Source organism: Jaculus jaculus, chromosome X, assembly GCF_020740685.1.
Source record: "Jaculus jaculus isolate mJacJac1 chromosome X, mJacJac1.mat.Y.cur, whole genome shotgun sequence".
Lineage (NCBI taxonomy): Eukaryota > Metazoa > Chordata > Mammalia > Rodentia > Dipodidae > Jaculus > Jaculus jaculus.
Genome location: NC_059125.1, coordinates 74,372,353 through 74,386,145, shown reverse-complemented (window position 1 = coordinate 74,386,145; position 13,793 = coordinate 74,372,353). Strand labels below are relative to the sequence as shown.

Genomic DNA, 13,793 nt, shown 5'->3' with positions numbered 1-13,793 from the left:
CATTAGTGCAAGGTCAGCCTTGTGTTTAGCCTAAGCTTATATATATATTGTTCTATAAGGTAGGGTCATTCTCTGTGTCTAGTCGAGGCTGACCTGGAATTCAGTCTGTAGTCTCAGGCTGGCCTCAAACTCAAAGCAATCCTCCTGACTTTGGCCTCCCAAGTTTTAGGATTAAAGGCATGAACCACCATGTCTGGCCTTTAAATTATACTTTTTACCCAAAATTGTAAATGTTGCATTTCACTAACCTTAAAATTTTAACTCCAACTGAGCCATCTCTCCAGCCCAGTTTCTCTAAGTATTAAATACATTTAGAGGTTTACAACAAATACATAACAATCATTTTTGCCTCAGATTTGTTTTTATTTTTATTTATTTGTATTTGTGAGTATGTGTATATATGCACATGTTTGCCAAAGGCTTTTGCCTCTGTAAAACAGCATGAAACGCTTGTGCCATTTTATTGTGTCTGTCTTATGTGAGCTGCTTGGAAATTGAAGCCAGGCCAGCAGGCTTTGCAAGCAAGCACCTTAAACCACTGAACCATGTTCCTAGCACCAGATTTGTCTTTTAATATGGAAAATTTAGTAATCTCTCTTTGGAAGTTATTAAATTTTCATTTCACAATAACAACTTTAGTTTCGCAGATCAACTAAGATTAGGTATTGTGCATATGTTTCCAAGGGCTACTCTAATAAAGTACCACAATGCAGGCGTCCTAAGACAACAGAAATTTATTTTTCACAGTTCTAGTGTGTATTAAATCTGAGATCAGGTGTTGGCAAGATTGATTTTTCTGTGGCCTCTCTTTTGATCTTTTTGATCTTTCTTGTCACAATGCCTTACTACAGTATTTCCTCTGTGTGTATGTGTCCTGATTTTTTTTTTTCTTAGAAGGATATCAGCCATATTGGATTAGGGCACACTCATATGACCTTATTTTACCTTTATTACCTGTTTAAATGCCACTAATACAATAAGGTACTAACCCTTGTCTTTAACATATGAATTTTGACAGATTCTAATTCATCCAGTAACATATCCCTTTCTTTGGTTTACTTAAAAGAAGGATATGTTATTTCTTTCTGACAAAAATCCATATTTTCAATTATATATTTTATGTTTATATCCCAGTGCACAGAATATTGGTTTATAAATGTTGAATATGTGAATAATTAAAAAAGAGTTTGAAACCAGGTGTGGTGGCGCATGCCTTTAATCCCAGCACTCAGGAGGCAGAGGTAAGAGGATTACTAGAGTTCAAGACCAGCCTTAGAGTACATAGTAAATTCCAGGTCAGCCTGGGCTAGAGTGATACCCTACCTTGGGGAAAAAGAAAAGAAAAAAAAAAGTTTGTATTTGGGTACTGAGATGTTTTATTGTAATTTCATTATAACAAGGGAGATAAATTTTGAAGATGATATACTGTTATGAAGTAGATTAGTGGTATTTTTGTTTGTGGTACTGGTCATCAAATTCATGACCATTTATATGCTAAGCAAGCACTCTACCGCTGAACTACTTCCCCAGTAGTTCGCTGGAATTTTGACCCAGATTATCACAAACACACTCAAAACATGCACATACATGAACAAAAATATTCTATATTTATGTTTTTTTAAGAAGATATTAATATAATTACAAATTTTGCTATTTCTCATTTGTTAATTTTGCTTTTAGAAGCTTTTGTATTATATACATTTAAGGGATTGTTACAGTCTGGTTCACATTGCTGATAGAAATCACCCATTCAAGAGCAGCTTTTGGGAAAAAGAGGTTTATTTAGGCTTACAGGCTCGAGGGAAAGCTCCATGATGGCAGGGGAAAATGATGGCATGAGCAGAGGGTGGACATCACCCCCTGGCCAACATAAGGTGGACTATAGCAACACGAGAGTGTGCCAAACACTGGCATGGGGAAACTGGCTATAACACCCATAAGCTTGCCCCCCCCAACACTCTCTCCAGGAGGTATTAATTCTCAAATCTCCATCAGTTGGAAACCTAGCATTCAGAACACCTAAGTTTATGGGGGACACCTGAATCAAACCACCACATTCTTTCCCTGGCCCCCATAAACTGATACATGATGTAAAATGCAATGTATTCATCCAACTTTAAAAGTCCCCATAGTTTTTATTAATTCCAATGATGTTCATACATCCCCATAGTCCAAGATCTTTTAACTGAGCCATAATACCAAAAAAAAAAAAAACCTCAAAAACCCCATAGTGGCACAGAATAAACATTCACTCTGCAAAAGATGGCATTAAACATAGCAAAGAAATGTTCTACCAATACAAGATTTAAAACAATCAGGGCAAACATCAAAGTCTGTAACTCTAAGTCCAACAACTGTAGCCAGTGACAAATCTCCAAGTCTGATAATTCTAACCAGCAACAAGTCTCTGGCATTCCAATTCCGCCCCTGAAGCTGGGCTACTCACAGTCCTGGAAAACTTCATTGGGGCTGGCAGCTTTCCTTAGCAGCCAACTTGTGGTCCTTGCATCTCCACTGGGTCTCCACTGCAATCCACGGTTCATCCTCATGGTCCCATGGGGTCCCCATGCAGGCATCCAGCAAACCTGCTTCACACATCCCATGGCCAATTCCAAAACACAAGACCGTGTTGCAAACTCAATGACCCTCTCTTTCCTGCATTTCTTATCCTCCACAATACCAGGTAGGGAGCTAATTTGTTAATCCAGGTGGGGAATAAAGCAGACTTTGAAAAACAGGAATCTCCTTGAGCCCTCAGGTCCCTTCAAAAGAGTCTACATTCTTCCTGTTGACCCAATGCAGGTCAGCTGGCCCAATCTCAAAGGTTGTAATTTCTCAATTGCAGCTGAATGGGCTGTAGTTCAACTGAAGATTTTTCTTTCAGTGCCATATCCCTCTGCTCACACCAGTTCATTTCTATGCAAAGCATCCCTGCACAACTTCTCAGGACCCAGACATTACAGCAAGCTTCCTGCACAAACTGCTAGCCCAGTCCAAGCAAAGCACTTTGTCCCCCTCATAAGCCAAACCTCACAGTCCATAGTTCTTACTGCATTCAGGTCTTTCAACTCTGACAAGAATAGTCCATAAAGCTGTACTTACAGCTCTGCAAGGCATCTCTTAGGCCAAGGTTTCATGTCCTTTGACATTCCTCTTGAAAATTAGCTCCAAAAGGCCAAAGCCACACAGTCAGGTGTCCAACAGCAATCCCACTCTTTAGTACCACTTTACTGTTGCAGTCAGAATCACATTGCTGATAGGAATCACCTAACCAAGAGCAGCTTGTGGGAACAAAAAAGAGGTTTGTTTAGGCTTACAGGCTTGAGGGAAAGCTCCACCATGATGGCAGGGGAAAACGACAGCATGAGGAGAGGGTGGACATCACCCCCTGGCCAACATAAGGTAGACAATAGCAACAGGAGAGTGTGCCAAACAGTGGCATGGGGAAACTGGCTATAATACCTATAAGCTTTCCCTCAACAATACACTCTCTCCAGGAGGTGTTAGTTCCCAAATCTCCATCAGCTGGGAACCTAGCATTCAGAACACCTAAGTTTATATGGGGGATACCTGAATCAAACCACCACAGGTATTCAACAATGTTTTGATATAAATTGGTAAGTGAACATGAAAACAAGTAAATTAACACATCTATTTCTTATATGCTTAATTATTTTATGTGTTTACTAAGAGCTATCTTTATCTTTAAAACCTACTTGACAATAAATCAGAAATAAAACCCAATATCACCATAGTTCAGAACTTCAGTTCCTCACCAGCATCATCAGACAGATCATCCAAGCAGAAAATCAACAGGGAAATAGTAGATCTTAACAGCAACATAGAAAAATTAGACTTTTGCTTTGTTTTTTGTTTTTTGAGATAGGGTCTCACTGTAGCCCAGGCTGACCTGGAATTCACTATGGAGTCTCAGGGTAACCTCAAACTCACTGTGTACTCTAAGGCTGGTCTTGAACTCTGGTAATCCTCCTACCTCTGCCTCCCGAGTGCTGGGATTAAAGGCATGCGCCACCACACCCAGCTAGAATAATTCGATTTAACATACATCTATAGAAGATTCCACCCCAAGTCTCCATCATACATATTCTTCTCAGAAGCCCATGGAACATTCTGCAAAATAGATAATATATTAGGGCATAAAGCATGCCTCCATAAATTTAGGAAAATTGATGTAACTTCTTCCATCATATCAGACCATAATGCTTTAAAGCTCCAAATTAACAATAAGAGAAACAACAGAAATTGCACCAGTTCTGGATAGGGGACAGATATGGGTTCGCTTATGTCTACCTTCCTCCAGCAAGTAGGCTTTCCCCTGTGGTTCCTTGTCCACAATGAGCACTTCCCAATGGCTACCTATTCCCAATGACAAAGCTTTCTTCCTCTATTAATTCTTCATTAAAGGTAGGACAGAACCCAAAGTGTGGGGTTTATAAATTTGGGGGACCACTTCTGTACCCCACACTTATGGTTCTCCCATCGCACCCAGGAATAAAAATCTGGGGTATCCTCTTGCTGTACATGCATGTAGGGTTGGAGAACCAGGAGCTGGGGAGCCAGGAGCCCAGGCCTGCTCACCAGTTTACAGGATCACAACCACCCCACACTAGCAGCAGGGAGACCAGGAGCCAGGGAACTCAGAATTGGGGAACCAGGTCCCCAGGCCTGCTTATGTGACAGGAATGCAGGATCCAAGAAGCCCCACCCAAGTGGAGAACCTGGAGTTCAGGCCTACTCATGTTGCATGTGGGCACCAACAAGCGTTGGGGAACCAGGAGCCCAGGCTTATTCATGCTACTCATGTGCAGGGTCCAAGAAACTCCCTACCCATCAGCAGTAGGGGTACATACCTCCTTCTGTTTTGACTCCTCATTGTTTTTGTCCTCAATTCTCTGTCAAAATGTTGATGGGCTCAAATTTTGTAGATTATGTGGGGATAACAAAAACCCCTGTGAGGAAGTGTGTGCACCACTGAGTTCATATCTGGATAGCAGTACTCTAAAATACCCCTTCCCTCCCTGTAGCTCTCACATTCTTTCTAATCGCCCTTTTGTAATGATTTCTGGGCCCTGCAGGACCTAACAGAAGTGTCTCATTTAGTAGTGCGCATTCAATAGCCTCTTATTTTTAACTTTGTTAAGCTTTGTCTTCTCAGTGTCTACTGCCATCGCCATAAAGATGAAGCTGGATCGAGTACACTTGTTTTCTAACATTTACTAAAAGCAAAACAAAACAAAACTGATGAGCTGGGTATGTAGGACCATTGGTATATATGCTTCCCTAACATGCAGGAAGCCCAGGCTTGATCCCTAGCACTGCATGAACTGGATGTTGTATTGTACCTCTTTGACCCTGTTCTTAAGGAGGTGAAAGAAGGAGAGTCACAAGCTCAAAGTCATCCTCAACTCCACACCATGTTTGAGACCAGCCTGGATTACATGATGTCTGTCTCAAAAGCAAATCCAAAAGCACAACAAAACAAAGAAAAAAAAAAACTGATTCTTTATGGGCTATGATGATTTCGAACATGCCAGAGTGGTGAAATGCCTTCTTTACCAAAATATTTGCATGTGTGTATGTGTGTGTGAATACGTGCATGCATTCATGGGTGCACCAGGGCCTCTTACCCCTGCAATTGAACACTAGACTTCTGCACCACTTTTCTTTCTTTTCGTGTGTTTCTGGATTAAGTGAGCAGCTTGGAAATTGATCCAGTCCAGTAGGCTTTGCAAACAAGACATTTTAGCCTTCTTCTAAGTCCCTTATTTACCACAAACAGTATATTGTGTTCAATATTGAATCATAGGCATAGAGGGGGACCTTAGAGACCCACCTAAGAAACCTCCTTATTGTGATAAAAATGAAGTAGAGGTTGTCTTGTGATTTAGCCAAGATTGCTCACTTAATGTGTGGCAGAGCTAGAAAGAAAACTATTGATCCTTCAGTGTTATTTCCACTAGAGAGAACTTCTACTAAAAACTTATTATGTGAATATCATATTCATAATACATAGTTAAAATCAGTTATCAGTAATACCAATTAGTGTAAATACATTAGTGTTAGAATTCAAATATTACAAATAGTGTATATACTGTATTTTAATGTAATATAACATAATTAAAATATGAACTACAATGGATATATACTTTGATTTTATTTTAAAAATTTAGAAACTCATTTTAATAGCAGATTCATTTTCATTTTTAAAAACATTTATAAATTACTAACAATTTAAAAGGATCTTGCGAGATACTATCTTGATGTATATGACATTTATTGATGTACTTTGAGAATTATTTCTATCTAATTTATTTAATGGTTTCAAATTCTTAAAATGAAAATTACCCTGCCCATGCATTTTTTCTTGATAGAATGAATGTCTGACTTTCTGTATGTCATTGAAATTATTTTAATTGTCATGAAGTATAGCTCATTTGGGACCATTCTCTTGTCCACTTTGGCCACAGCTACTACTGATTCATCAGAATTGACAGGTAAATTGCAGAACACACTTACCATTTAGATAAGAGTAAATATGCTAAAACAGAAAGCTATCAAGACATCTTTGCATTATAGTCAATTAGTCATGTGAGCTTAAACTCCCATGTGTTTCACTTTTGTTCTGTGTATACTTGAAGTACTAGTAAGCTATCTCTGGTTCTGCTATTTTGTGTTATGGAATTCATGCGAAGTTTTTGTTTTTCATCTTTAGCTATTGTGTTAGCTCTAGGGAATACAATTTCAACTCCCTTGAGTGTAGTCATTAGACCTGAGTAGTGTTCTTTCTGTCTGACCTAGGTGATAGGAAAATTGGAATATAATTTATATTCAAATTATTATTGAAAATTCCCAATCTGACAATATTTCTTTTGGTTCTTTGAATTGCATCTTTCTTTTGTGTTAGTGTTGGTAGGTGGATGTTCCAATATGTTAAATGGTAGTTAATTAAATTAGTAGTTAATTAAACTTTTGAGATCTTCATTCTTTTTTTTAAAAAAATTTAATTTATTAGTTTTCATTTCAGTGAATACAGGCAGTTTGGTACCATTATTTAGGCTCATCTGTGATCTACCCCCTCCCATTAGACCCTCCTTGTTAATGAAAATGGGTCGTGCATTGTGGAGTTAGCCCCCAGTTATTAGTATGATAAATGTCTCTGTAAATCATGACCCAACATGTAACTCTGACATTCTTTCCGCCCCCTCTTCCGCAAGATTTCCCTGAGCCATGTTGGGTTCATTTTTGGTCTGCTTCAGTGCTGAGGTGTTGGGGGCCTCTGAGGCTTTGACTCTCTGATTTGGTAGGAGTTGATTTTTCTCTGCGTTGATTTCCTTCCCCTTTGTGATGGTATCCGGTTCACAGGAAAACATCACCCTTGCTAATTTCGCCAGTTGTCCTTAGTTTCAGTTGGGCCCCTTAGATCTTCATTCTTCATGTGTTTTACAATTACAAGTTTTCAATCTTCTTGTTCTCTGTCTATGGCCTATAATTCTAATGGCAGTACAGGTATTAGGACTAATGATATTGCTTCTGTTTTATTGCTACCTGTGTGTAAAATTGGAGCATACATTTTGTTACATGCAAGCCAGGTGTAGTGGCACATGCTTTTAATGGCAGCATTCAGGAAACTGAGACAGGAAGATTGCTACATGCTACATAGTGACCTATGTAAAACATTCCAGGCTAGCTAGCAATGCCCTACGTCAAAACAATACCAAGCCAAAACAAAACAAAACAGAAAACAGGGAATGGTGGAACATGCATGTAATCCTGGCACTATGGAGATGGGAGAATCAGAAGTTCAAATTCAAACTTGAGTATATAGTGAAGTGAGACAAGTCTAGTTATATGAGACCCTGATACATCTTTGTTATGTCAGGAAACATGAGTATTGTAGTTCATAAAACTGTGTAGTATAGCTAGATGGGGAGAGTTGGATATTATTCAGTTTCTAATATAGCTATTGTAGTTTTAAATGGAACTAATCACAACATTTTGGAACTACATTTGAAAATTGTTTGGATTTATTTTTTCAAGGATGAAGATGCTGTTAAAGAAATCCCTATTACTCATCATGTTAAGGAAGGATATGAGAAAGGAGATCCTGCCCAGTTTGAGTTGCTCAAGGTTCTTGGTCAGGGATCATTTGGAAAGGTAATGAGTATATTCCTGCGTTTTTCTTCTAAACACTTAGCAAAAAAAAAAAAAAAAAAAAAAAAAAAAAGTATCCACAGAAATGTGTTAGGTCTCTTAGATTTCCCAGATGTTACACACAAAGGCAACTCTTTAGCTTACTTTATCTCTACTTTGGTTCTTATTTTCTTATGCTTTTGCACAGTAGTCAAGGTTTCCTAATCTCCTGAGCTTATGATTCTTAAAGAAAAGGTTATGGCCTGATCTTTGTTGTCAAAGTCATGCTAGCTTGATTTTTACTAAAAAAAAATATTTTTTTCTTCATGTTCATGTCAGAACTAATACAGTTTGCTCTCTTCTGGTGATTTTATCTACATTTCATACACCTGTATCAAGATGTATAATATATGTCTTAGTTTATGTATGAATTCATGGGTTCATTTATGATAAATTTTTAAAGATTTTATTTTTAGTTTTATTTATTTATTAGATACAGAAAAGGAGGGAGGGGGAGAGAGAGAGAGAGAAGTACGATGATGGTAGGTATTGGGTGATAAATTATGTGAAACCTTAGCCTTCAAGAATCTTAAAATTTAAAGTATACAACAAAATTAAGGAAAATAATTATTATCTTTATTTATTAAGTTACTGATAATATTTTGTTCTTGGAAAAGAAGTTTGTGTATCTAGATCTTTACCTTTATATATCTAAAACTTAAGGCGTGAAAATTATTCCATATGTATAAAAGTACCTGCATTTAGGAAAATAGCAATAACTAAGATTTAAGAAAGGGATATAAATTTTCTACTGGCTAAGGTTTAATTTTAAAGGGGAAGAATTAAGGTAACTGGGTAGTGATTTGGTGGTCTAGAATATTTGTGAAGAATGACATGAATATTTAGTGTATGCACAGGTTTTAGGAACAATGTTGGATAAAAAATAGACATTATTTTCTTAATGTAGAATGATACCTATGCAACAGAGAATGTGAAATATGCAGAAACATTTTAGGACACTGATAGTTAATTGTTTGACAGTGAATTGATACAAGGAGATAGAATTTGAAAAAAAAAAGTACTGGCGAGAAAAACTAGACATGGATGTTAATAGATTGGTGTTGGTGATTGGGGAGGTATTTATAAAGGTAACTTTAGGCATATATATTCTGCATATCTTTATTTTAATGTTTCTAAACATATAAAATTCTCTTAACTATTTTACATTCTATAGCTATTTTTACTATGTTAATTTAGAGCATAGATGGAGCTTTTTATATACCAGTGTATAAAGTCCTAACTGTTTGACTTAAATAAAATGTTATGATATAAACATTTCAAGCCATTAAAATTGTTCAATATATATACTTACTTATATATGCATTAATTTCCTGCTTTATTCCAGAAAAGATTTAAGGATTTCATAGAGAAGTAACAAGTAAAACTCAAAGCAAATGGCATGATATGAGCTTGTTGGACATATTTGCAACCCTAGAAATTGATATACTGAGGCAGAGGGATGACTCTGCATTTGTTTCTAGCTGGGGCTACACAGCAAGTCCCTGATTCAACCACAAACAAAACCATGAAAGCAAACAAGCAAAGACCCAAACTTAAAAAAGGTGTTAAACTTCTCATTGCTCTTCATAAAGAAAATATTTATAGCAATAATTTATTGATAACATCTTTATGTTAAATATATCAACATGCTGGACAAGTTATAAGTGTAGTCGTTAACTCAGGGAATACTTTGTGTGGAGATTTACTTTAACAACGATATTATTGTAGCCCCCTTTAATTTCATAATACTAAATTACAAAATAGTGATATTTATACAATTCATCAACCAAGGAAATATTAAGAAGGTAGTTTTCTTGCCTTTTTTTTTGTTTCTCAGGATGTGAGCATACTTGCTTGTCAGTATTACATCATTTGTGTAGGCATTGTGTGGGTGTGACTTGTTATATGCTGAACCTATTCAGGAATTTGGCTAAGGCTATGAATCAGATAAGTGTAGGAGCAATTCCAAGAAACTGGGTTGCAGAAACTTATTTAAAGTTTTCTGCAAAGGTTCCACTGTTAAAATGCAAGCAGTGGGATTTTTAGGTTCTGTAAAGTTTTATGGCATCAAGTGTTTTTTACAGTCTATTTAATGGGAGAAAAATCTTACTAAAGTAAATTGAAAATTGTTCCTTAATAAAATAAGCTTTAATGGATGGAGAGTAAAAGAAAAGTGCAAAGACTCAAATAACAGTAGTTTTCTTTCAGAAGATAAACAATATAGAACAATTCTTACTCAAACTAACCAAAAGAATGAAGACCCAAATTAATAAAAGTAGAAATAAAAGTAAGACATTACAATAGAAACTAAGAAAATTCAGAAGATCATCAGGGAGTACGTAAAAAAGTACTATTTCCATAAGAATAAAAATTTAGAGGTGAATAAATTTATAGACATATAACATTCTAAAATTAAACCAAGAGGTTATAAATAATGTATCAGACCTATGGCAAGCAATGGGATTCTCAACTTAAAAAAAAAAAAAAGAAAAAAGGACCAGAGGAACTTATTGTTAAATTCTACCAATTATGAACCTGTTATCATCGAATAATTCCATGAAATAGAAAGGGGAGAAACACTACCAAATTCATTTTATGAAACTAATGTTACTCTGATATCGAAAATTGATAAGGACATTTAGAAAAAGAAATCTATAGACCAGTGACCCTAATATGGGTACAAAAATTCTCAAGAAAATAATAAACTGAATTCAACAAGACAAATGTTGGATGTGATGTTATACACCTGTAATTGCATTACTCAGGAATTGACACAAGGACATTGTATTGAATTCACAGCCAACCTTAACTACATTGTGAGTTCCTTGCCAGCCTGTCCAACATAGTGATACTCTGTTTCAAATAATTCAAACAAATGCATTAAAAGCCATGTACAGTAACAAGAAGGTGGAATCAGCTTAGATATCTACCAGTAGATCAATAGATAATGAAAATAAAGGATAATTACACAATGGAATTTTATTCAGCTATAAAATATGAAATTTGTAAGAAAATATAACTGGGAAACATATTCAATGAGATAATCCAAGCTCAAAAGACAAATAGTACACAGTCTCTTTCATATGCATATCCTAGCTTGTAATTTTTATATACATGTTTTTATGTGGACGTGAGAGTGGGTAGTGGCCAAGACACTAGAAATGTGCTCCTTAGAAGTAGAAATGAGGCTATGAGGAAGAGCAGGAGGAGGACAATATAACAGATTGGATGTGAAAAAGGACAGGCAATACTGGGTGAAGAAGGGTACAAAAGGTGAAGCAGGCAGGAACATGGGAGATAGGAGAAAAAGGGGGTGGTGGGGGAAGAACAACTGCAGTTGTGTATATATGCCAATGCTACAAGGAAACCTACTGTATGCTGGTTAACAAATACAATACAAAGTGATACACTGATGATCCAATCAGCATCATTCCAATAATGCAAAAATAGTTCAGAAAACATTGTGATATAGCACACAAATAGACTCAATGATAGAAATCATATGATCATGTCAGCATATGCAGAAAATATCTTCAACACAGTTCAACATTCCTTCATGAAAAAAGCAGGAAGTAAATGAGGAGTAGATGAAATATATCTTAATTTAATAAGGGCTCTATAAATGTAAGACCCACACGGTGGGAAAGTGTACTCTAAGTCATCGTCCTTCCCACCTCACAGACCCTTACCCGAGAGCAATTACTGATAACACCGCTGAGGAGGGCCTCAGTAAAATGTGGGTAGGGGAGAAACAACATAAGAGTACAACCCTTTGGGTGTATGACCAAAATGTAATATGTTCATATACTGAAGTTCTTAAATAAACTAAATAAAGGTTATATTGGGTAAATATCTATTCCATATTATGCTAAATGAGGAAAAAAAACAGAGCATTCCTCTAAAATCAGGAATAATCCAAGTGTGTTTCCTATTTCCACTCTTATTCAATATGTGTTTGAAGTCTTAGCCAGAGAAATAAGAAGAAACATAAATAAGGAAAGAGACATATTATCCCTGCTTACAGATCATATAATTCTATACACAGAGATACTCCAAAGATTCCACCATAAAATCCTTAGATCGTTTAAAGACTTAGATACATAATTAACATACAAAAGTCCATTGATTTTTTTCTATACACAAGCATCAGGCATAACAGTAAGAATGACTGAAAAAGAAATGAGTAAAGAAAATGTGGTACATATGCATACTATAATTATACTCTGCCATAAAATATAATTTAATTATAACACCTGCAAGAAAAGAGATGGAACTGAGAATCATTATTTAGTGGAATAATCAAGACACCCAAAGATTAACATCATATTTTCTCTCATATGTGGAGGGAAAGAGAGAGAACCAGTGGCCAGGTGAGTGAGAAAAAAGGGGGAGGGTAGGAAGGAGGCTAGCGATGGTACTAACATGACTGTTTACACAATGAGTATGTATATAACTAACAGTGAAAACAAGGAAATGAGAATAAGTGGTAGATCTAGGTGGAAAGAAAGGAAAGACAAAGTGGAAACAAGACCAGGATAGGGTAAACAGGAGAAGAGTACAAGTACTTCAGCTAAGGCCAGGAACAAAAACAACAACAACAACAACAACAAAAAAAAAAAACCAAGGTGAGAGAATGCATGTGACATGAAAGCAGAAGTACAAAACTGTTTGGCCAGAAGTGGACCACAAGAGGTGCAAAGAATGAAGGAGGACAGTGTGAAGGGGAATAACAATGACGATTCAACATATACATCATAATAAATCTAATTGTGCTTATTAAAAAAAGCATTATCCACATAATAGGTGTATATGAAATACCTTCCTAATCATGGCAGATGTAGCACTATTAATGATCACTAATGTGAGGTTGAAATAAAGCATTCCTAAGAAATTGCATTATTTAATAAACATAATCATATAAAACACATAGAAACATGTTTGATATGTTCCCATTGGATTGTATGGCACATTTCAAGGATTATGAAAAAATCCTTTTCCTTTTTGACTTAGTTAAGTATTTAAATATATGACTTAAAATGAAATTTTGCAAACTGAACCCTTTTAATTTTAAATAATCAATTATCTTGTGATAGTTTTAAAAATGTGTGGATATGTCTTAAAATATTCTACCGTTCTTATCACTGCAATCACCATTTAAAGATCTATGATCTAGTTTACTTCCAAATGCTTATTAAGTACTTCTTAGTGAAAAATATAAAAGTACATGTGAAATAAAGTATTTTAGAGTAACCTAGTCATTTCCCTTAACAGTTTCTCATAATTAGACTAGTATACATGAACACATCCTGATAGGTATGATTGGGTTCAAGCATGCAAATATTTTATAGTTCATTGTGAGAAAAAGGTAGAGATCCATATTTTCTTTTGCTAAAATAAACATGTCATGTAATTAACAAACAGTTGATTCTTGAGACTGTGAATAATAACTTTTATTAGATGAAATTTGATAATAAGAAACATTAGGGCTGCAAGAAATAACTACTTAGTACCACATTTTCTTTCTGGAAGTATGGAGTTGTTGTTGTTGTCCCCCCCTTGTTGAAACTTCATTCTTTGAAATC

The 13,793-nt window shown here is 35.9% G+C and overlaps 1 protein-coding gene across 5 annotated transcripts in view; it reads left to right on the top strand.

The window, feature by feature from the left end:
* The window catches only part of Rps6ka6 (ribosomal protein S6 kinase A6), a 112,577-nt gene that overhangs the window by 31,789 nt on the left and 66,995 nt on the right, over window positions 1-13,793 (top strand). For all 5 annotated transcript variants that reach the window (XM_004669599.3, XM_045140810.1, XM_045140811.1 and 2 more), the window contains one exon: window positions 8,059-8,175. In XM_004669599.3, coding sequence (XP_004669656.1) covers window positions 8,059-8,175 — 117 coding nt within the window. The remainder of the gene's footprint in view (window positions 1-8,058; window positions 8,176-13,793) is intronic.